General features: G+C 46.7%; 1 protein-coding gene across 1 annotated transcript; it reads left to right on the top strand.

Moving 5' to 3' along the window:
• Nucleotides 1–663: 663 nt before the first annotated feature.
• Nucleotides 664–10,508, top strand: lamtor4 (late endosomal/lysosomal adaptor, MAPK and MTOR activator 4). The gene is made up of 4 exons (XM_067972182.1): nucleotides 664–754; nucleotides 4,419–4,499; nucleotides 8,032–8,149; nucleotides 9,834–10,508. The coding sequence occupies exons 1-4, from the start codon at nucleotides 752–754 to the stop codon at nucleotides 9,929–9,931; spliced, it is 300 nt and encodes a 99-aa protein (XP_067828283.1). The 5' UTR covers nucleotides 664–751; the 3' UTR covers nucleotides 9,932–10,508.
• The last annotated feature ends 10,614 nt before the right edge of the window (nucleotides 10,509–21,122 follow it).

The raw sequence follows: 21,122 nt of genomic DNA, 5'->3' as shown, positions 1-21,122 counted from the left end.
GGGATCAGTCGAGTGAACCTTCTCTGAACCGCCTCTAAAGCAGTTTTGTCCTTTCTTCAATAAGGAGACCAAAGCTGCACACAGTTTATGATGATGTGGTCTTACCAATGCCCTGCGCAACTGTGGCAAAACATCTTTCAAATAAAATCGTTGGACTATAACTTGGTGGTGTAAAATTGTTTACAATTGTCAACCCCAGTCCATCACCGGCATCTCCGCATCATCTTCAAAGTAGGGAGGGGGCTCTTGTGGAACATAAAGACCGGCATGGACCAGTTGGGCCGAATGGCCTGTTTCTGTGCTGCACATGCTATAGGAACATAGGAACAGGAGTAGGCCATTCAGCCCCTCGAGCCTGCTCCGCCATTTGATAAGATCATGGCTGATCTGTGATCTAACTCCATATACCCGCCTTTGGCCCGTATCCCTTAATACCTTTGGTTGCCAAAAAGCTATCTATCTCAGATTTAAATTTAGCAATTGAGCTAGTATCAATTGCCGTTTGCTGAAACTGAATGCAACCCTTGCAATCTGGTGCACATCAAGCTGTCAATCATCTGACTGATTGCCCGGGGCGGGGGGGGGGGGGTGGGGCCGGTTGAGGGATGATTGACGTCAGAATAAACCAATGAGAGTATCGAGGGGGTTGAAGGTTTAAGCAAATCAGACGCCTCAGTGGGCGGGACTTTGAGTGGCGGGTGAGGCGGGTTTGACGGCGGCGGAGACCGGGGTTTGTCGGCGGCCCGCGACCATGGTGAGTCTCAGCCCCCGGGGTGTGTGTGGGGATGGGTAACCGGCTGAACGAACGAACGGACCGACGGACCGTTTAGCCTTGTACCGGGTCCGGGAGCACCGCATTTTTAAGCCTTTGGCCGCTAGGCCCGCGATCCCCGGCGTTTCCTGGGACCCGAGCCGCTGCCCGGTGGTGTGGACATGAACACCCAATGCAGAAGCGGCCGGTGGTTTTTAGGGGGCAACTGGATTGCAGTTTTTTTTTCCTCATTTAAATAACACTGACGGCAAAAATTTTTTTTAAAAAGCTACAAATTGCAAATTTAAAATTCCTAATTTGGTTTGCATGGATTTATTGCAGGTGCAGCCTGCTTGAGGATTGCAAAATAGTCATTGCACCCTCCCCAGGTGACAGTGTTAAACCTGGTGACCCTCCTGCTGTGTTGTGGCCTCCCAGGACTGCGACTAACTGCATTTAGTTTTACTTTTTTAATGAGATTTGTTGTATATAATGTGTGTTAAAGGGTGTGTGTGATGAGGGAGATCAATTAAAAGCAATTAGGAAGGCAAATTGCATGTTGGCCTTTATTTGCAAGTGTAAGGAATCTTACAACACCAGGTTATAGTCCCAACAGTTTTATTTGAAAATCACAAGCTTTCGGAGATTATCTCCTTCGTCAGGTGAGTGAGCGAATGAGAGGTTCTCAAATCGCACATCTTATATTAGGCTGGGAATCAAAGGTGTCGTTGGTGTTCAGGCAGCTTAGCCACGGAAAACAGTACGTCCCAGTATACTGAATACACAATGGGTCAAATTACACAGACAAAGAGAGAGAGAGACCCAAAAGGCAGAGAGAGAGAATATCCAGTTGTATTAAAAACAGATAACTTTTTTTTCCCCTGCTGGTGGGGTTACGTGTAGCGTAAGGGGGTTGGAGTACAAGAGTAAGGAAGTCTTGCTGCAATTGTACAGGGTGTTGGTAAGACCTCACCTGCAGTTCTGCGTACAGTTTTGGTCTCCTTATCTAAGGAAGGATATGCTTACCTTAGGGGGTGCAGCAAAGGTTCACTAGATTAATTCCTGGGATGAGAGGGTTGTCCTATGAGGAGAGGTTGAGTAGAATAGACCTGTACTCTCTGGAGTTTAGAAGAATGAGAGGTGATCTCATTGAAACATATAAGATTCTGAGGGGGCTTGACAGGGTAGATGCTGAGAGGCTGTTTCCCCTGGCTGGAGAGTCTAGAACTCGGGGGCACAGTCTCAGGATAAGGGATCGGCCATTTAAGACTGAGATGAGAAGGAATTTCTCCACTGAGAGTTGTGAATCTTTGGAATTCTCCACCCCAGAGGGCTGTGGATGCTCAGTCGTTGAATATATTCATGGCTGAGATCGATAGATTTTTGGACTCTAGGGGAATCAAGGGATTTGGGGATTGGGCGGGAAAGTGGAGTTGAGGTCGAAGATCAGCCATGATCTTATTGAATAGCGGAGGAGGCTCGAGGGGCCGTGTGGCCTACTCCTGCTCCTATTTCTTATGTTCTTAAAAAGTGGAGGGAAGATAAAGGTTTGGTGACCGCCTCGGCTCAGTGGGTAGCATTCTCGCCTCAGAGTCATAAGGTCGTGGGTTCGAGCCCCATTCCAGAGACTTGAGCACAAAATCTAGGCTGAGGGAGTGCTGCACTGTCGGGGGTGCCGTCTTTCGGGATGAGAGATTAAACCGAGGCCCCTCCTGCCCCCTCGAGTGGATGTAAAAGATCCCACGGCCACCATTCAAAGAAGAACGAGGGAGTTCTCCCGTGTCGTGGGCCAATATTTATCCCTCAACCAATATCACTTAAAAAAAAACAGATTATCTGTTCATTTATCTCACTGCTGTTTGTGAGATCTTGCTGTGTGCAAATTGGCTGCCATGTTTCCTACATTACAACAGTGACTACACTTCAAAAGTACCTAATTGGTTGTAAAGCATTTTGGGACATCCTGAGCTCATGAAAGGTACGATATCAATGCAAGTTCAAAACAGATTGACAAGGATGATGCCAGAACTGAGAGGATATACTTATCAGGAAAGGCTTAACAGGCTGGGGCTCTTTTGTCTAGAAAAGAGAACATTGAGAAGTGACCAAATAGAGGTCTTTAAAATTATGAAGGGGTTTGATAGGGTAGTCATAGAGGAGATGATTCCGCTTGTGGGGGAGACCAGAACTAGGGGGCCATAAATAGCAGATAGTCATTAATAAATCCAATAAGGAATTCAGGAGAAACTTCTTTTATAGAATCGTTACTGCACAGAAGGAGGCCATTCGGCCCATCGAGCCTGTGCCGACTCTTTGTAAGAGCAATCCAGTTAGTCCCATTCTCCCTCTCTTTCCCCGTAGCCCTGCAAATTTTTTCTCTTCAAATATTTATTCAATTCCTTTTTGAAAGCTACGATTGAATCTGCTTCCACAACCCTTTCAGGCAGCGCGTTCCAGATCAAAATTACTCGCTGCGTAAAAAAGTTTTTCCTCACATCGCCTTTGGTTCTTTTGCTAATTACCTTAAATCTGTGTCCCTCTGGTTCTCGACCCTTCCGCCAATGGGAACAGTTTCTTTATTTACTTTATCTAAACCTTTCGTGATTTTGAACACTTCTATCAAAATCTCCTCTCAACCTTCTCAGCTGTAAGGAGAACAACCCCAGCTTCTCTAAGGCGCTGCGTTCAGGTCGCGGTCTCTTCTGGAGGCGTGGGTTCGAATCCCACTTCTGACATTTCTAACGGCAATTGATACCAGTTCAATTGCTAAATTTAAATCTGAGATGGATAGCTTTTTGGCAATCGAAGGTATTAAGGGATATGGGCCAAAGGCAGGTATATGGAGTTAGATCACAGATCAGCCATGATCTTATCAAATGGCGGAGCAGGCTCGAGGGGCTGAATGGCTTACTCCTGTTCCTATATTCCTATTGTACTCTATGCCTCTATTTATAAAGCCCAGGATTCCATTTGCTTTTTTAACCGCTTTCTCAACCTGTCCTGCCACCTTCAATGATTTGTGCACATATACCCCCAGGTCTCTCTGTTCCTGCACCCCCTTTAGAATTGTGCCCTTTTGTTTATATTGCCTCTCCTCGTTCTTCCTACCAGAATGTATCACTTTGCACTTCTCTGCATTAAATTTAATCTGCCACGTGTCCGCCCATTCCACCAGCCTGTCTGTGTCCTCTTGAAGTCTATCTCTATCCTCCTCACTGTTTACTACACTTGCAAGTTTTGTGTGATCTGCAGATTTTGAAATTGTGCCCTGTACGCCCAGAGAGTGGTTAGAATGTGGAACTTACTAACACATGGAGTAGTTGAGGCGAGTAGCATAGATGCAGTTAAGGGGAAGCTGGATAAGGGAGAAAGGAATAGAAGGATATGCTGATAGGGTGAGATGAAGAGGGGTGGGAGGAGGCTCGTGTGGAGCATAAACACCAGCATAGAGCAGATGGGCCGAATGGCCTGTTTCTGTGCTGTAGACTCTGAGTCTTTTCTTTATTTCTCAACCCCCTAACACCGGGGATCAGCCTAGTTGTTTTCGCCTGCACTGCCTCTAAGGCCGGGGTGACTCTGGTGCTCTCTCAATGTCCACCGTTCCGATCAGTGCTCAGCAAGGTTGTAACCCAACCTCTTTTTTTGTCTTGTTTTTTTTTTAAACTAGACTTCTGCTTTGACTCAAGGGTTGGAGAGGATCCCAGACCAACTGGGCTACCTGGTTATTAGTGAAGATGGAGTACTGTCCGTGAGTATGACGGCTGACGCAAGTGCTCTCAAAGAGAGGACAAAAGGGAAAGGACCGCAGGGTTTTTTTTGTTGCCGGGACGTTAAAATGCTGGTGCTCGGGGGGAGAAGTTTTGGAGAATCTGAATATCCAGAAAGGCTGAGGGGGTCTGCTGCTACGTCCCCCCTGTCGACCAGGAGGGTGACGTAAATAATGCAGCGCAGTTCAGAGGTCGCAGGCACCGCCTGTGGTCTGAGAGACGACGTGAACGCAAACGATCATCTTGCCCAGAGGTGACCGTGATTGCTGGCTACCCGGATATTGAGCAGCTCGGCTCAGCTCACCCTGTACGGTCTCTGTGCTGTTCAAACCTTCCCCAGTTCTCGTAGAATCTTACAGCACGGCCATTCGGCCCATAGTGCCCATGCTGGCTCTTTGAAAGAGCTACCCAATTAATCCCATTCCCCTGCTCTTTCCCCATAGCCCTGCAAATGTTTCCTTTTAACCATTTATCCAATTCCCTTTTGAAAGTTACTATTGAATTTGCTTCCACCGCCCTTTCAAGCAGTGAATTCCAGATCATCGAGTCTACAGCACAGAAATAGGCCATTCGGCCCGACTGGTTTATGCTCCACACGAGCCTCCTCCCTCCCTCTTCATCTCACCCTATCAGCATATCCTTCTATTCCTTTCTCCCTCATGTGTTGATCCAGCTTCCCCTTAAATGCACCTCTGTTATTCACCTCAACTACTCCTTGTGGGAGCGAGATCCACATTCTCACCATTCTCTGGGTAAAGAAGTTTCTCCTGAATTCTCTATTGGATTTATTAGTGACTATTTTATATTTATGACCCCTAGTTTTGGACTCCCCCAAAAGTGGAAACATCTTCTCTACGTCTACCCTATCGAACCCTTTCATCATCTTAAAGACCTCTATCAAGTTGCCCCTCAGCCTTCTCTTTTCTAGAGAAAAGAGCCCCAGCCTTTCCTGATAAGTATATCCTCTCAATTCTGGTATCATCTGTGAATCTTTTTTGCACCTTCTCCAATGCCTCTATATCCTTTTATATGATGTGGAGACCAGAACTGTGCACAGTACTGCAAGTGTGGTCTAACCAAGGTTCTATACGAGTTTAACCTAACTTCTCTGCTTTGTCAATTCTGTCCTTCTAGAAATGAACCCAAGTGCTTGGTTTGCCTCTTTTGTGGCCTTATTGACCTGCGTCGCTACTTTCATTGATACTTTTACTTCTAATAACTTGTTGCATTAAAAAAAAATTCTCCCCATCTCCCCCTGGTTCTTTTGCCAGTGATCTTAAATCTGTGTCCTCTGGTTATCAGGGAAGTCGTGGCAGCCCTCCGATAATGTGGTCACTCGCTGCAGCTGTTTTTTTGGGAGCCAGACGTTAGTAGTTCTCCAGTATAATTGCGCCCCGAGGCTCGCCTTCAGGACCTTTTTTAAGCAAATTCTAATGCCCTCTCTCTCTAGGTGTCGGCCGTGGCCTCCGTTGGTAACACGCTCGCCTCTGAGTCAGACAGTGTGGATTCCAAGCCCCAATCCAGAGACAGGAGCGCATGGTCCAGGCTGACTGAGGGAGTGCTGCACTGTCTGAGGTGCCGTCTTTCGGATGAGACGTTAAACCGAGGCCCCCGTCTACCCTGTCAGGTGGCCGTATAAGATCCCACGGCCACTATTTCGAAGAGGAGCAGGAGAGTTCTTCCCCTGTGTCCTGGGCCAATATTTATCCCACAACCAACATCGCTAAAAAGCAAATGATCTGGGTCATTATCACATTGCTGTTTGTGGGATCTTGCTGTGCGCAAATTGGCTGCCTCGTTTCCTATGTTACAACAGTGACTACACTTCAAAAGTACTTCGTTGGCTGTAAAGTGCTTTTTTTGACGTCCTGAAGTCGTGAAAGGTGCTATATAAATGCAAGTCTTTCTTTATCCGTTGTTATTTTGATAAATATTTTTGTTTAACGCTTAGCTCTGGTAACGTCACTGGTATTGGGTCTGGCGGAGTTACTGAGCCTGACCGTGTGAGGGAGCTGTGTTAGTGTTCACAGCCGACGCTGGCTTAACCACTGAATTTCGATGGGAGGTTCTGCTCTCTCGCACTGTCCGTCTCTGACCTCTCCTCGATGGAATCCTGTCGAATCGGTGGAACGTAACGATTAACCGAGAATCGTTGAAAGGGAAGGGAACGCATCTCGATGGTGAAACTTCCTCTTTCGGGCTTTTTTAATGCATTTACAGTGGCAAACACAAACCCAAGTTCACCTCAAAATATTCCGCCCATCACGGCAGAGGTGCCAGTGAAATTGCTACACTTCCAACGCCGGGAGTGCCTTGAGAAGCCAAGCCGGTGATGGTTGCGATACCAAAACTGACCCGTAAAAAAGAGGCACAAAGATGTGTTTGTTTGTGTGTTCAGGAGGAAAAGTATTCTCGTGTAGTACAGTTTCCAGCCAGTAGATGGTGCCTCTTGACTTGCAATGGAAAAGGAACACAGGAGGCCATTCAGCCCCTCGAGCCTGTTCCGCCATTCAGTTGGATCATGGCTGATTATTACCTCAACTCCATTTACCTGCCGTCGCTCTATATCCCCTGACACCCTTACCCAAAATCTATCGACCTCGGTCTTGAAAATTTCAGTCGTCCCCCCCCCCCCCAGCGTCCATTCTGGAGAAAGTTTTCCACTACCCTTTGTGTGGAAAAAATGCCTCTTAATTTCACTTTCCCGAACAGCCGAGCTCTGATATTAAGATTGTGCCCCCTTTTGTTATGGATGCCCTCACCAGGGGGAAACAGTTTCTCCCTATCTACCCTATCAAATCCTTTTTGTCATTTTAAACCCCTCGATTAAAGGTTCACGGGGAGAGGGGATGTGTAAATCTCCCTGTCTCATCAGAGGTTAGTGTTGGAGAGGATAGGTGTGTTCTCACTTATAATTTATTCCTCAAATCAATGGGGTTCGTAAACATTGAACGTCAGGTGTCACAGATTTATTAAGTACACAGCACTTAAACATAATCTGTTTGTGATGTTGGTTGAGGGATAAATATTGGCCAGGACACCGGGGAGAACTCCCCTCCCCTCCTTCGAAATAGTGGCCGTGGGGATCTTTTACCTCCACCTGAGGGGGCAGACGAGACCTCGGTAAGTGGCCGTTCCCATCTTAGATTGGACAGGGATTTTTGGATCACCGCAGAGGCTGATAATGTCCTCCTAGCGGAGGCCGCTGAATAACTATTGGGAACAGAAGGTCTGGTTAACTCTTTCTTCCTATCCCTAGACTGGGGACGCTGAGTCTGGCTGTAGCAGTTCGTATGAGAACTGAGTGGATGCAAAGGCACCTCCCACCAGTCTTTTCCTCCGAACCCAATGCTTTCCACCCTCCCCCGCTAACAGTCCAGAGCAGCATGTCACCAAAGCTAGGGTAACGCCGACTTACCATCCTGGCTTCAGTGCCAGGGCGGCAGGTCTGGTAACTGCTCCTCGCTTGCTTATCCGTGTAGCCCTGTAACACTCGTCCTCTTCACGATGCAGTCGGCAGGTGAGCTGGAGAACGACGAGCACACCGCTGGAGTGATCATGCGCATGATGCAGACGGCCGTCAAGCTCTGCACGAACGGCAGCACGGAACCCTTCTTCAGGAGAATGTCCGGTACGTTAACGGGCTTCCTCTCCCCGCTGCCGCGCCCTTCCGCGTGACTCGGTGCCGCGGCGTCCGTTGGGTCTGACCGCCTGCAGGAGTTGTTCGCGTGCGCGCTGGTGGAGTAGTCGAGGCGAATAGCGTTGGATGCGGTTTAAAGGGGGAAGCTGGACAAGTACACGAGGGAGAAAGGAATAGAAGGATATGCTGATCGAGTTAGATGAAGTAATGTGGGAGGAGGCTCAAGTGGAGCATAAATGCCGGCATAGACCAATTGGGCCGAATGGCCTGTTTCCGTGCGGTAATATTCTATTACAGTCTGTGGCTGGGGGGACGGACAGAGAGTCAGCACTTGAGCAGTAGGTTAATAGAAAAACCTGTCGTCAGTCAACGTGATAACTTGGCGGCAACTTCCATTCCCAATTTGTGATTATAGGAACAGGAGTAGGCCATTCAGCCCCTCGAACCTGTTCAGTTAGATCATGATTGATCTGTATCTTAACTCCATTTACCCGCCTTGGTTCCATATCCCTTAATACCCCTTACCCAACAAAAATCTATCCATCTCATTTTTTGACATTTTCAATTGACCCACAGCTTTTTGGGGGAAGAGAGTTCCAGATTCCCACTCCCCTTTGTGTGAAGAAGTGCTTCCTGACATCGCCCCTGAACGGCCTGGCTCTAATTTTAAGGTTATTGCCCCCTTGTTCTGGACTCCCCCCACCAGAGGAAATAGTTTCCCTCTATCTAGCTATCCTATCAAATCCTTTAATCATCTTAAACGCCATAACCGTCTTGAATATGGGGCAGGCTTTGCAGCCAGAAGCTGATTAGGAGGTATTGCAGTGTATTGGCCCATGCCGCAGAGCAGAGGGATCCAGATCCAACTCTCCCTTTAACATCTCCCAGTTCTGACGAAGGGCCTTCGACCTGAAACGTTAACTCTGTTTCTTCCTCCACAGACGCTGCCTCACTTGCTGAGCTTTTCCAGCATTTTCTGTTCTTATTCCAACCCTCAATCTCTGCGCTTCTGCGGGTGGGGGAGGTGCTGAGCTGAGGTGACGTGCCTTCCCTCCGGAGCGGAATTGGGGAAAATCAGAAAGAGAATTTTCAGTCAACGCTAAGGGATAGAAAGAACAAGCTTGCGTTTATATAGCGCGTCTCACTGCCAAAGAAGTACTTTTTGAAAGTGCAGTAACTGCTGTAATGTAAGCAAACGTGTTTATGCAGAAACAGGTCCCACAGTATAAAATTCTGACAGGGCTAGACAGACTGGATGCAGGAAGGATGTTTCCCCTGACTGGGAGGTCCAGAACGAGGGGGTTCACAGTCTCAGGGTACGGGGTAGGACGTTTAGGACTGAGATGAGGAGAAATTTCTTCACTCAGGGTGATGAACCTGTGGAATTCTCTACTGCAGGAGGCTGTGGAGGCCAAGTCACTGAATTATATTTAAGAAGGAGCTGGATAGATTTCTGGACACAAAAGGCATCAAGGGGTATGGGGAGAGAGCAGGAATATGGTATTGAGATAGAGGATCAGCCATGATCATATTGAATGGCCTACTCCTCCTACTTTCTAGTTTCTAAGCAGCAATGATGACCAAATAATCCGTTTTAGTGATGGGTGGACGAGTAGGGTGGGTGAGCGGGCTCGGTAGTTGGGGCTGAACACTAACTGGATGTCTTCTCTTTCAGTGGTATTTGGAGAGCACACGTACATGGCAACCATCTCCGGACAGAAAGTGTTTGTAGTAAAAAGACACAATAACCCTCACGAAGCAATTGAAGTGTAAGCCAGTATCAGAGAGTGAGGTGATGTTGCCTTGATCCCCACGGATCATTGGATCACGTTGTCACGGAGACTTCGAATGTCAACCACTTCCCAGCCGTAAACTTCCGAATCTCCTGTTTATGAACAGCTCGGTTTTGCTTCTCTTTTTCCCCCCCCCATATCTTGTTTTTTCAGTGGAATTATGCATAGAGTGATTAACACAACTACTGGCTTCTTCCAGCACAACTTCTCAATGGCTGTAGCTCCTCAGCATTGTTCACCAGTCACCTTTCATCCCGTCCACCCACACAGGGGGAAAAAAAATGCTTGGACTATGAAGTAATTGGATATTTTCTCCCCACCCCCCTCCTCGAATTGCATTTATCAGGAGCAAGATAGCTTCAACATGCGTTTGTCTAAATGTTGCCAGACGCTCTCCTGATGCTTTGCATGTTGATGGGATGGAAGGGGAGGAGAGAGACTGGTACAGGTTTAGAATGTGCTGCTGCAGGGAAGGACCTATTTTTGGTCCTCTCTGCTGTAACTTGCACTGTCTGAGATAACTGTAGATTCACAATAAAACTCTTGTACACACGCGATTTCCATTGTCTTCTCTTGTTCCCATCTGCGATGATCTAGTTAAGGGGGACCAAATATTTCGAAGGCCTTGTCTAACAAGGCTGCAGATTTGGAAAAGGGCATGTCAACACGACTGTTCCATTGTTTGCAATTATTACCTTATTTAAAAGTACAGGGCGGCTCTATAAGATCAGAGATGGCTCCCGTGCCTCAGCTTGCTTACCTGTACCCACCTGCCCCAGAAATCAGGAGAAAGGCCAGGGCTCCGACCGAGGCTTCAGAGCAACTGCCGATGGTGCAGGATTGTGCACGTCTGAATCCCGTACACCTCTAGCGTTAACCGTCAGTCTCGGGCATCCGCTCTGCACTTTAAATGGAGCAAAGTGCCACATCAATTTACCAAACCATCGTTCATTATATCAGAAAAATCTGGAACTACACAGCAAGCCTGACAGCAGCCGAAGAATGAAAAAAAAAAGTTAATGTTTTGGGTGTAGACTCGTTAGTCAGAACCAGGGGAACTATGACCAATTGTTCTATTTTAATAGGACATTTCGCTTGTTGGAAGCTGGGATAAACTTTCTCCTCAGAGTTTTGCTAGCAAGCAATAATAGAAGCAATAAATCCCAACTCGGTCAACATCCCAGCAGCTCTGACAAAGGGCGCCTAGTTGGTGTTCTGAGTACTATCAACGTCGACTGCTGTACACAAAACCAGTGGAATAACATATAGTCATCTTAAAGGCTGCAAAAAATTCAGGTTACTACTTAACCAATCTCTGTAGTTAAATCAGTCCCAAAGGATGCTGACCTAATCTTTACCTCTATATATATATATATATATATATAGGACTGGCTGCTTTAGAAAGAAACAACGTATTGCCTTGTCATGTCTTCCGTTCCATTCCTTTAGGGAAGGAAGCCTGCCGCCCTTACCCGGTCTGGCCTATATGTGACTCCAGACCCACAGCAATGTGGTTGATTCTTAATTGCCCTCTGAAATGGCCTAGCAAACCACACCACCACCTTCTCGAGGGCAATTAGGGATGGGCAATAAATGCCGGCCTTGCCAGCGACGCCCACATCCCGTGAACGAATAAAAAAATTTTTAAAATTCCAATGTTCTCCTGGCTGGCCTCCCACCTTGCACCCTCCGTAGACTTGAGCTCATCCCGAGGACATGAAAGGCACTACATAAATGCAAGTGCTTTCTTTCTAACGAATCACACAACTTGGTCAATAAGACAGCTTATCGTTAACTGTCAATCATGCAATCGGATTTTGCTGTGGCTCTTGTTGAAATAGAAGGCTGCCATCTGTGACCTACAGCCAAAAGTCCCATTTACTATCAATGCAGTCCACACAACCTGCAAGGGAGGTGAACTTAAGAGTCTCATTTTAAAAAGGCAATTGCAGATCAGATCTTATCCACCTCACGCTTGAAAAGTCACCTTTAAATCTATAATTCAAGACGACCTTCCCTGTTAAGGGACGGTGGGCTCCTTTTAGCACATGGCTCAACTTGCCATGGTACTGCATAAAGAGGAGAAAATCCTCCCTCCCCCTCCCCTTAATGGTAGAGCCCATTCTCCGACTGTAGCCCGATAGAGAATAACAGGGCCGCAGCAGGCTGTACCATGTATTGCCCCGACAGTAGGGGGAGGAGGGTGTTAAACCATACGCCGGGCGCCATCTTGGTAATTTTGGCGGGCGCCGCCTGGCTGCTTCCCGCAGTCGCCATTTTGGTAATTTTGGAATGGGCGCCGCCTGCTGCCAACACCGTTGATTTGTTTTTTTGTTTTTTGTTTGGCAGCCGCCGGCTCGATTTCGGACACCGGCTGCTTCTGTCGGGCCGGCTAGCCGAGTCTGTGCCGCTCTCCGAGTCTGAGGGAGCCGACGCTCGGTCGCCATTTTCGGACATGGCGCCCGCCCTCCCCCTTCCCCTTCCCCGGGGGAGCTGGCAGGTAGGTTTCGGGGATCAGTCTGCTATTTGTATCGTCTTGGGTGGAGCGGGGGAATTCGGGTGCCTATAACCCGGGGACCCACTCCCCTGTCCCGCTGCGTGGGCTTCTCCAACCGCCCAACACGCGGGAGAAGCAGGTGGTACCTTCAGAGGAGGCTTCCAGGTGCCCTGGGTGGGGAGTAGGCCTCTGTCACACACACACACACACACCGGTCCCCCCACCCCCAAACACTGCCAGCAAACCTCACCCTTCTCACTAAGAAGAATTTAATAACCCAGCAAACTTACTGTCAGCTCAGGAGCTAAATACAATGACTTTAATAATCTAGCTGGGATTTGCCTCTCCAATTCTTTTCCACAACGTTCACCTGAGGAAGGAGGAAGCCTCCGAAAAGCTTGTGAAATTCAAATAAAATTGCTGGACTATAACTTGGTGTTGTAAAATTGTTTACAATTGTCAACCCCAGTCCATCACCGGCATCTCCACATGATAATTAAGTTAGCTGAGCAGGTGCTTAGTACCGTCTGGCCCCCCTAGCAGATAAGGGTATTGCTGACTACAAAAATATAATGAGAATACAGTTTCTTGAAAGGCCATGTGGCCTTGAGACTGACTTCAGCCCGACTGATAACCAGGACAGAAATGTGGGGAGGATGGGAATGCTCAGGCCTACGTGCCAAAGTAAGAAAGGGCTATGGACGTTCGGGGTGGGAGCAGGCTCACTACTTGATTGACCAACTACCTGAGCCAATAAAGAATGTACGTGTACGCTCATATTCTGTGACAGGTGGGCGTTGTTACTGAGCTGTATAAACGTGAGCTGTTTCTTGAACTCAGTAAAGATGTATCCTCAACCATTGTCTTGTGGTGCTCTTCCACTTGTACGAGTAAAATAATAAATTCTCGCTTGTTCTACTTTTGTTTGGGTGTTCATGCATTGTATAGAATAAGCAATGTTAAGTTTCGACAACAGCAAGATCCCACATACAGCAACGTGATTAAAAATAAAACAGATTATCTGGTCATTAAGTGATTTTGGTTGAGGGATAAATATTGTCTGGGACATACAAGGCAAGCTCTTTCTTACAGGAAGTCCTGGAGCTCCCGGAGAAAAGGTAACTTACAGCGATTTACGCTGTTTCTTGGAGGGTTCCACTGGTGTGAGACTGGGAGGACTCCCGTGGAATTGTAGGGCTGAACAGCAGCACAATGGTCAACTATTCTTGAAATTGAAACCGAAACCACCTGTAACACAACGGGCCGGAAATTGCTCCGAGCAGAGAACAAACGGCGCTCGCCGCTCCGTGGATTTAGACTCACCCACAAACCGACCGTGGTCTTTGCTGCGGGAAATTCCTCTAATGCGAACCTGAAAAGAGTCCAGCGTTAACTCTGGCGATCATAGGACCTATGTGGCCAACGAGTGGATTGCGCTCTCCCCTCAACCGATCAGATTGCAGCATCATTGACAAGCCACGAAGAGTCAAAACCATGAAGTGCAAGCTACAACAGTAGAATCATTGTAAAAACAGTTAGAGACAGCAAAATAAAGTGAGGGTAAGAAATATCGAATTAAAAGACAGATAAGTCAGAAAGAAAAAAAGTTTTAAAAAATTTAAATTTAAAATGTTTTCAAATGTCCGACAACTATTAAAATCGCAATGAATGACACTCCACATTTTAAAAATTTAATTTTCAGTGCCAGAGGGATTGTTTGGCAGTCATTAAGACTTACCACGCTGTTAGAACTTAGTTTAGACCCGATATAACTGAGCGTACCTGTTTTGTGGCGAGATTAGTTAGTTTGCAGCTGGGCAGGAGAGCAAGTTGGTGCTGGTCCATTGATTGCAGCCGGCGAGGTCCCTTGAACACGAAGCTGTCAGATTGCCGGCGAATTTTTGTTTCAAGTATTTATCCAATTCCTTTTTGAAAGTTACTATTGAATCGGCTTCCGCCGTCCTTTCAGGCAGTGCGTTCCAGATGATAACAACTCGCTGCATAAAAAAAAATCTCATCTGCCCTCTGGTTCTTTTGCCTTAAATCTGTGTCCTCTGCTTACCCTCCTGCCAGTGGAAGCAGTTTCTCCTTATTTACTCTATCAAAACCCTTCATGATTTAGAACACCTCTATTAAAGCTCCCCATAACCTTCTCTACTCTAAGGAGAACAATCCCAGCTTCTCCAGTCTCTCCACATAACTGAAGTCCCTGATCCCTGGTGTGGGACTGGAGTCACATATAGGCCGGACCAGGTGAGGACGGCAGGTGTCCTTCAGGGAAGGACATCAGTGAACCAGTTGGGTTTTTCTGACAATCCAACAGATTCGTGGTCACTTTTACTGATACCAGCTTTTTATTTCCAGATTTTTAAAAAAAAACAAATTCGAATTCTCAGACTGCCACGGTGGGATTTGAACTCACGTTCCCTGGATTACTAGTCCATTAACACAACAGAGAACAGTACACTCCTGCACCCGTAAAAGACTTCAGAACGATGGAACAGGTTAGTAGAGTGGACAGGCAGCTGGAATTCAATGCAATGCATTTTGGGAAGAAAACATTTTGAATACGAATATAAACTCAATGGAAAAATGCAGAAGAGTGGGAGAGGAAACAAGATCCCTAGGGATGAAAATACATTATTCCCCAAAAGAGTGTGTGCAGCTAGATAAAGTTATGGAAAAAGGCCAACAGCACCTTGCTTTTTACATAGAATGTACAGCACAGAAATAGGCCATTCGGCCCAACAGGGCTATTCCGGTGTTAAAGCTCCACATGAGCCTCTTCCCTCTCTAATTTATCTCATCTTATCAGCATATCCTGCTATCTCTTCCTCCCTCATGTGTTTGTCTAGCTTCTCCTTAATTGCATCTATGTTACTCACCTCAACTATTCCTTGTTCCACATTCGAACCACTCCCTGGGTAAAGACGTTTCTCCTGAATTTCTTTTTGGGTTTATTCATAAATAGGGGCATACAGTACAGGAGTACAGAGTAATAAATTTGGACAAAGCATTGGTTAGGCCACAGAAAACTGTGTGCAGTTTTGAGTGATCCATCATATAAAGGTCATTAAAGCCACAAAGTGTACAGAGTAGATTCACCAGAATAATGCCACAGGATGGAAAACTGTCGTTATGAGGAGAGACTTAAGATACTGGTATTATTTCCACTGCAGCAGAAGGTTAAGAGGAGATTTAATGGTATTTTGTTAAAGTTATGTAGGGTTTTGGCAAGAGTGAACAGGGAAAGGTTATTTCCTGTGGTTGGGGAGCAAGTGATAAGGGGTCATCAATTTAAAATGAAGAGAGATCGGGAGACAGAAGGAGGTTTGAGCATGGAATGCTTTGTCACAGGGAGCAGTTGACGCAGAGTCCGCTATCTTTTAAGGCATGAGTAAATAAACATTTGAAGCAGAGAATAAAACACAGGGCATTGGGATTAGTTATGTAATGCTCCGTTAAAGAGCTAGTGCACACAATGGGCCAAATGGTCTCTTTCTATACTGTAAACTTCTATGGTTCTATAGTTGCTAATCAGTTATATATTTTAATTAATTAGAAAGGTTTAATTTTTTTCTGTACACGCTGCTTGTTTTAATCAGACTGAATGTGAGAGGACTATATTCCTAGTAGGTTTTGTAGTGGAAGTCGAATCCAAAAGATCTATATTATAAAAAGGATATAGAGGCACTGGAGAAGGTGCAAAAAAGATTTGCAAGGATGATCCCAGAACTGAGAGGTTATACCTTATCAGGAAAGATTGAACAGGCTGAGGCTCTTTTCTCTAGAAAAGAGAAGGTGGAGGGGTGACCTGATAGAGGTCTAAGATTATGAAGGGGTTTGACGGGGTAGATATAGAGAAAATATTTCCACTTGTGGGGGGAGATAAAAGTAGAGGTCATAAATATAACACAGTCACTAATAAATCCACAAGAGATTTCAGGAGAAACTGCTTTACTCAAAGAGTGGTTAGAATGTGGAACTCGCTCCCACACTGAGTAATTGAGGCGAATAACATAGATGCGTTTAAGTGGAAGCTAGATAAACATGTGAGGGTTAAAAGAATAGAAGGATAGGGTGAGGTGAAGAGGGGTGGGAGGAGCATAAACATCAGCAAAGACCTACTGGGCCGAATGGCCCGTTCCTGTGCTGTACATTCTTTGTCATTTTATGTATGTAATCTCGGTTTCACCTTGTGAAATTTGTTTCTATATTTAGCTACTTCACATTTCCTTAAGACTCTGAAGGGAATTAAACGGAAGGGGAAACTCCAGAGTGATGAAACTGACCAGTCCTGGCATTGAGTAAATTTATACCAAAATCTTTTAAAAGAGTTAATCACCAATATGAGTTAATGTAATCTTTTGAAGAGGATTTTGAAAAGGGCAGAGGATTTAAGATTAATTGGATAGCTCTTTCAAAGATGGGCCAAATGGCTGCCTGCACTGTATCATTCTATGATGGGACCCGACTGAAGTTTAAGATTATGAAGGAATGTGACCAGGTAGGCAAAACGTTCCCTACGGGGATAAAAAAAAGTTCAAATATCTAGCCCGGTATCCTTGTGCCGAGTCTGTAGATAGCCCAGCGTGGAATTGATTGAGGTGGTGGCTGCTGGGACTGTTTGCTTTTAGCCACACATGTCATTTGGCAAGGGCAGCTGGGTGTTGTGGATGGGTCATCACTCTGAGACATCTTCCCATCATCAGTGTCAACTCCTGCCATTCCCCTGCTGCTGGGCACTGCCTCATCATGCCCAAATATCAGTGGCGGGGGGACTCAGGTGCAGCAGTGAGGATGTTCAAGTCCTGAGTAATGGTTACCTTAATCTGATGCAGAATCCTCAAAATGGTGCCCTATTTTGTCTGAACCAATAACGCCACAAAACAAATGCACAAACCCTATGACGCGCCCCCTCAAGGGAGCACCACTAATATGACTGCTCCGCACAAACGGAAAAACACAAGTGTTACATTGAAACTACAGCATAGAAACAGGCCATTCAGCCCATCAGGTCGATGCTGGTGTTTATGCTGCACACGAGCCTCCTCCCACCCCACTTGAGCTGGGGAGTTGAGTTGAAATAGAACCTCATTCTGGTAGCCAGCCATGATAGACTACTGTAAATTGGAGCCCAAGGTCTATAGAGCCCTAGGGAGAAGAAATTTTTTTTATAGGGCCTGTTTTTGGGCGGGGGTAGCACGATCCGCTTTTACCCCGCGCCCAATGGTCCCTGTGCAGGCAGGACGAGATTTTTGTCAGGCCTGAGGACTTACCTGCAATCTGCATTGGAAATCAGCGTTGAATGAGGAATCCATGCAATTTGCACTTTCCACCAGCAGGGGGAAGCTCCAATCTCTTAAAGGCAGGCTGACTCTTAGAAATCTCTTAAAGGTAGCTGGTACCTGTTATTTGCTGAATATAACAGCCTGCTGTCTGAACGGAGATCAGACATCGCACACGTAAAGCACAGATGCAGGTCCTATCCCTATTTTTACATACTGATGAGTTATGTTAAAACATTGAATAAAGGTTGCACACCACTAAATCCCACATACTCCAATATGCATGCCAGACCTCACCAATCTGCTGATCTGAGAGTCTGTGCACCAAGGTTCTCTGCTGATGCACTAGAGGCCTTAGTGCAAGAGGTGGACAGAAGGAAGGACATCCTATATCCGCGGTGGGAGGTGGGGAGCAAGAGGCCCTCCAGACATACATCCAAAAGGTAGTGGGAGACAGTAGGGGATGAAGTCAATGCCAGGCGCACAGCATCATGGACATGGATGCAGTACAGGAAGAAGTTCAATGCTTTGACGAGTGGTCAAGGTGAGTGAGGTCAACTGTCAAGTGGCGTCTCCTACCAACTACACCACATACTAACAAACTCTTTCCATCAGTACTCAACCCTCTCATCCTTACACATTACCACCGTTGCGAGCCGCCCACCCACAATACTCAGGCCGCACGCACTGGCAGCTATTCAACCATGATAGGCACATCACCCAGACATACGTCTCGCTTTCTTGCAGGAGAAGCTGGCACATATCAGGAGGCAGCAAGTGGCGGTGGCATTTTGCCCCTCGAGCCTGTTCCACCATTCGATCAGATCATGGTGGACCTGTGACCTAACTCCATATACCCACCTTAGTCCCATATCCCTGAATACCCTTGGTTCACAGAAATCTGTCAATCTCAGATTTAGAATTCTCAATTAAGCTAGCATCAACTGCCGTTTGCAGAAGAGCGTTTCAAACTTCTCCCACACTTTGCGTGTAGAAGCATTTCCTAACTTCACTCCTGCACGTCCTGGCTGTAAATGTTCGGCTATGTCCCCGTGTCCTAGTATTGAAGTGTAGCAGACCTCCAAAAACAGTTACAAATGTCTGGGCAGCCAGAAGCAATAATCCAGCCACTAACCTGTAAACCCTGCATGGTCCCTTTAAATAGCGCTGGTGGTGGGTCCTCCCAGACACTCTAAGATACGTTCAGATGGTTGGGGTTAAGACTGTGCGTTGAGCTGAGAGTTAAGCCCCAAAATGGTGTCTGTCACTTTAAATCAGCGTTGTACACTGATTGAAGTCATTTTCTCCCTACCTTACATGATTTCAGCGTCAGTTATCTGCGCCTGCGCCATCTCCTATACCAAGATGGCGTCTGGCGCATGTCACACTGGAAACGTGCGTGCGCATCTAAGACACCATCTTGGATGTGGAAGAGGCCGTGTTACACCGAAACAATGGGCGCTACACAGCCCAATTTAGCGCCCCTAGAGTATTCATAATGCAAACAATGGCCGAGCCGAGGACCCTCCGCAATGGGGCTCCAAGCAGTGGGCCCCTGGCGTGATTCAGGTAGGCATGCAACACTGCACAGATACAGGCCATGGGCTCCTCCACCCATCGACGTCTTTAAATTTTACAGGTCGTTTAGCATCTTATGCAGCATCTGAGAACATGCCAGAGGTGAGCTATGCCATGCGAGGTCTGAATCCCTGGGCGCAACAGCTGGAGGTGACCTTGAGCTGATCCTCTGGTGGTCAGCAAGTGTACCCCCAGTTCCACTTGCTCCTCACGTACTCACTGATTAACAAAGGGTGATGCCAGTCATTAGCTTGGGCGACGTCTCCAACTTCACCCCCCCTCCCCCTCTGACGGTTCAGAATCCCCAGCGCTCTCCTCATGACAAATCAAGAGGTCTTGGATAAGGTGATGATTCTCTAGCCTCCTATGGGCACCTTTGCTGGCAAGCAGATAGAAAAGGGACACACAGGTGCCCTGCCCACCACAGCCCATCTAATCTACAACTCTGAACAGGCAGTATGTTTTGTTCTTGCTGCAACACAGGGTAAACACATTAGCATAGCAACACTACAGGCGACCCTGCTAAGACATGGTCGGGCCTGGGCATTTGGAAAGGAGTTGCCAGAATGCCAGGCATTCTGTGACACTCCCAAGTTTACAATGAAGTGCTGCCAAGACAAGATTGTACAATTAAAACAAAGTATGAACACACTTGTCCTGGACAACTTTGAGATCAGCAAACTTCTTCCTCACCTGCTCCCAGGATCAGTGCAGTGAGAAAGTATTGACTCTTTCAGCCGTCCCCATCAAGCCTGTTCGGATGCTGTATTTCAGTGGCGGGTGGTCTCAACTCCTCAAAAATCACCTCTCTGCAGGACCTCTATAGCTGCATCCTCAAAAGGCCCCATTCTGCTTCATATTCTAAATCACACCCCCTGCCATTAGTAAGGCAACATTAAGAGCTGCTGACCCCGAGTAATCCACCTGTTGCTTCAGGAGCACTGTTATGAGCTGACTTTGCATTGTAGATGTACACAGCAATCCCACCTTTCCTATACCTGGGCCACTATCAGCCTCTGTGCTAAAAATCACTGCCCAAACCTGTCCTCATTTTGTTTAATCTTATTTTTTTAAAAGGAAATGACAAGGTGCAGACCGTGAAAAATAAAATCACCTTTCTTGCAATGGAGATGTCATTTTTAGTTTGCTTTCTTACTAACTGTGACTACGACACCAAGTGGGGGGAAGCAATGGCAAGTGCCAGTAGTATCATCACTGTGTCCTCTGTTAAATAACAGCCTCTTTGCCCAAACCCCAGTAGTAGGTCCACTTTGCCAATGCTCCAGCGAGAGACAATCCAACTTTACCTTTGTCACAAGGTGAATTGCACTCATGATTAAGTCAGCTCTCCTCCAGCCAATCAAGTAGCAAAGGGTCATGTTGCAATCTCCCCCAAGGATTACATTTGTTCATCTCTCTAATGCTTTCAGACTAGTGCTGTAACTCGTTTCAGTTTGTGGTTTTGGTTCTGCAGGATGCAGAATAATTTCTGCTACATTTCCCAATATTACAGTTCTGCATAATTGTTTGCCTAAGCTGCCCATTGTACAGTACAAAGTCCTGTTAGTCCAGGGTACCAAGCAACTTTAAAGTACTTTCTCCCCCCCCCCCAAATGGTCCACTCAATTAATAATTTTAAATCGAAGTGATTTTTGCTAGCTGAGGGTATTAACTGATGTGGAGCCAAGGTGGGTGGAGTTTGGGAATACAGGTCTGCCATGATCTCATTGAATGGCCTACTCCCGTTCCTATGTGGGAGCATAGCAGGTCAAGCATCAGCAAACTATTCAATGGAGGGTATCCTTACG

Source organism: Heptranchias perlo, chromosome 35 (assembly GCF_035084215.1).
Source record: "Heptranchias perlo isolate sHepPer1 chromosome 35, sHepPer1.hap1, whole genome shotgun sequence".
In the NCBI taxonomy this organism is placed as follows: Eukaryota; Metazoa; Chordata; class Chondrichthyes; order Hexanchiformes; family Hexanchidae; genus Heptranchias; species Heptranchias perlo.
Note: the sequence above shows the minus strand (reverse complement) of the source record. Positions and strands in the feature narration are given on the sequence as shown.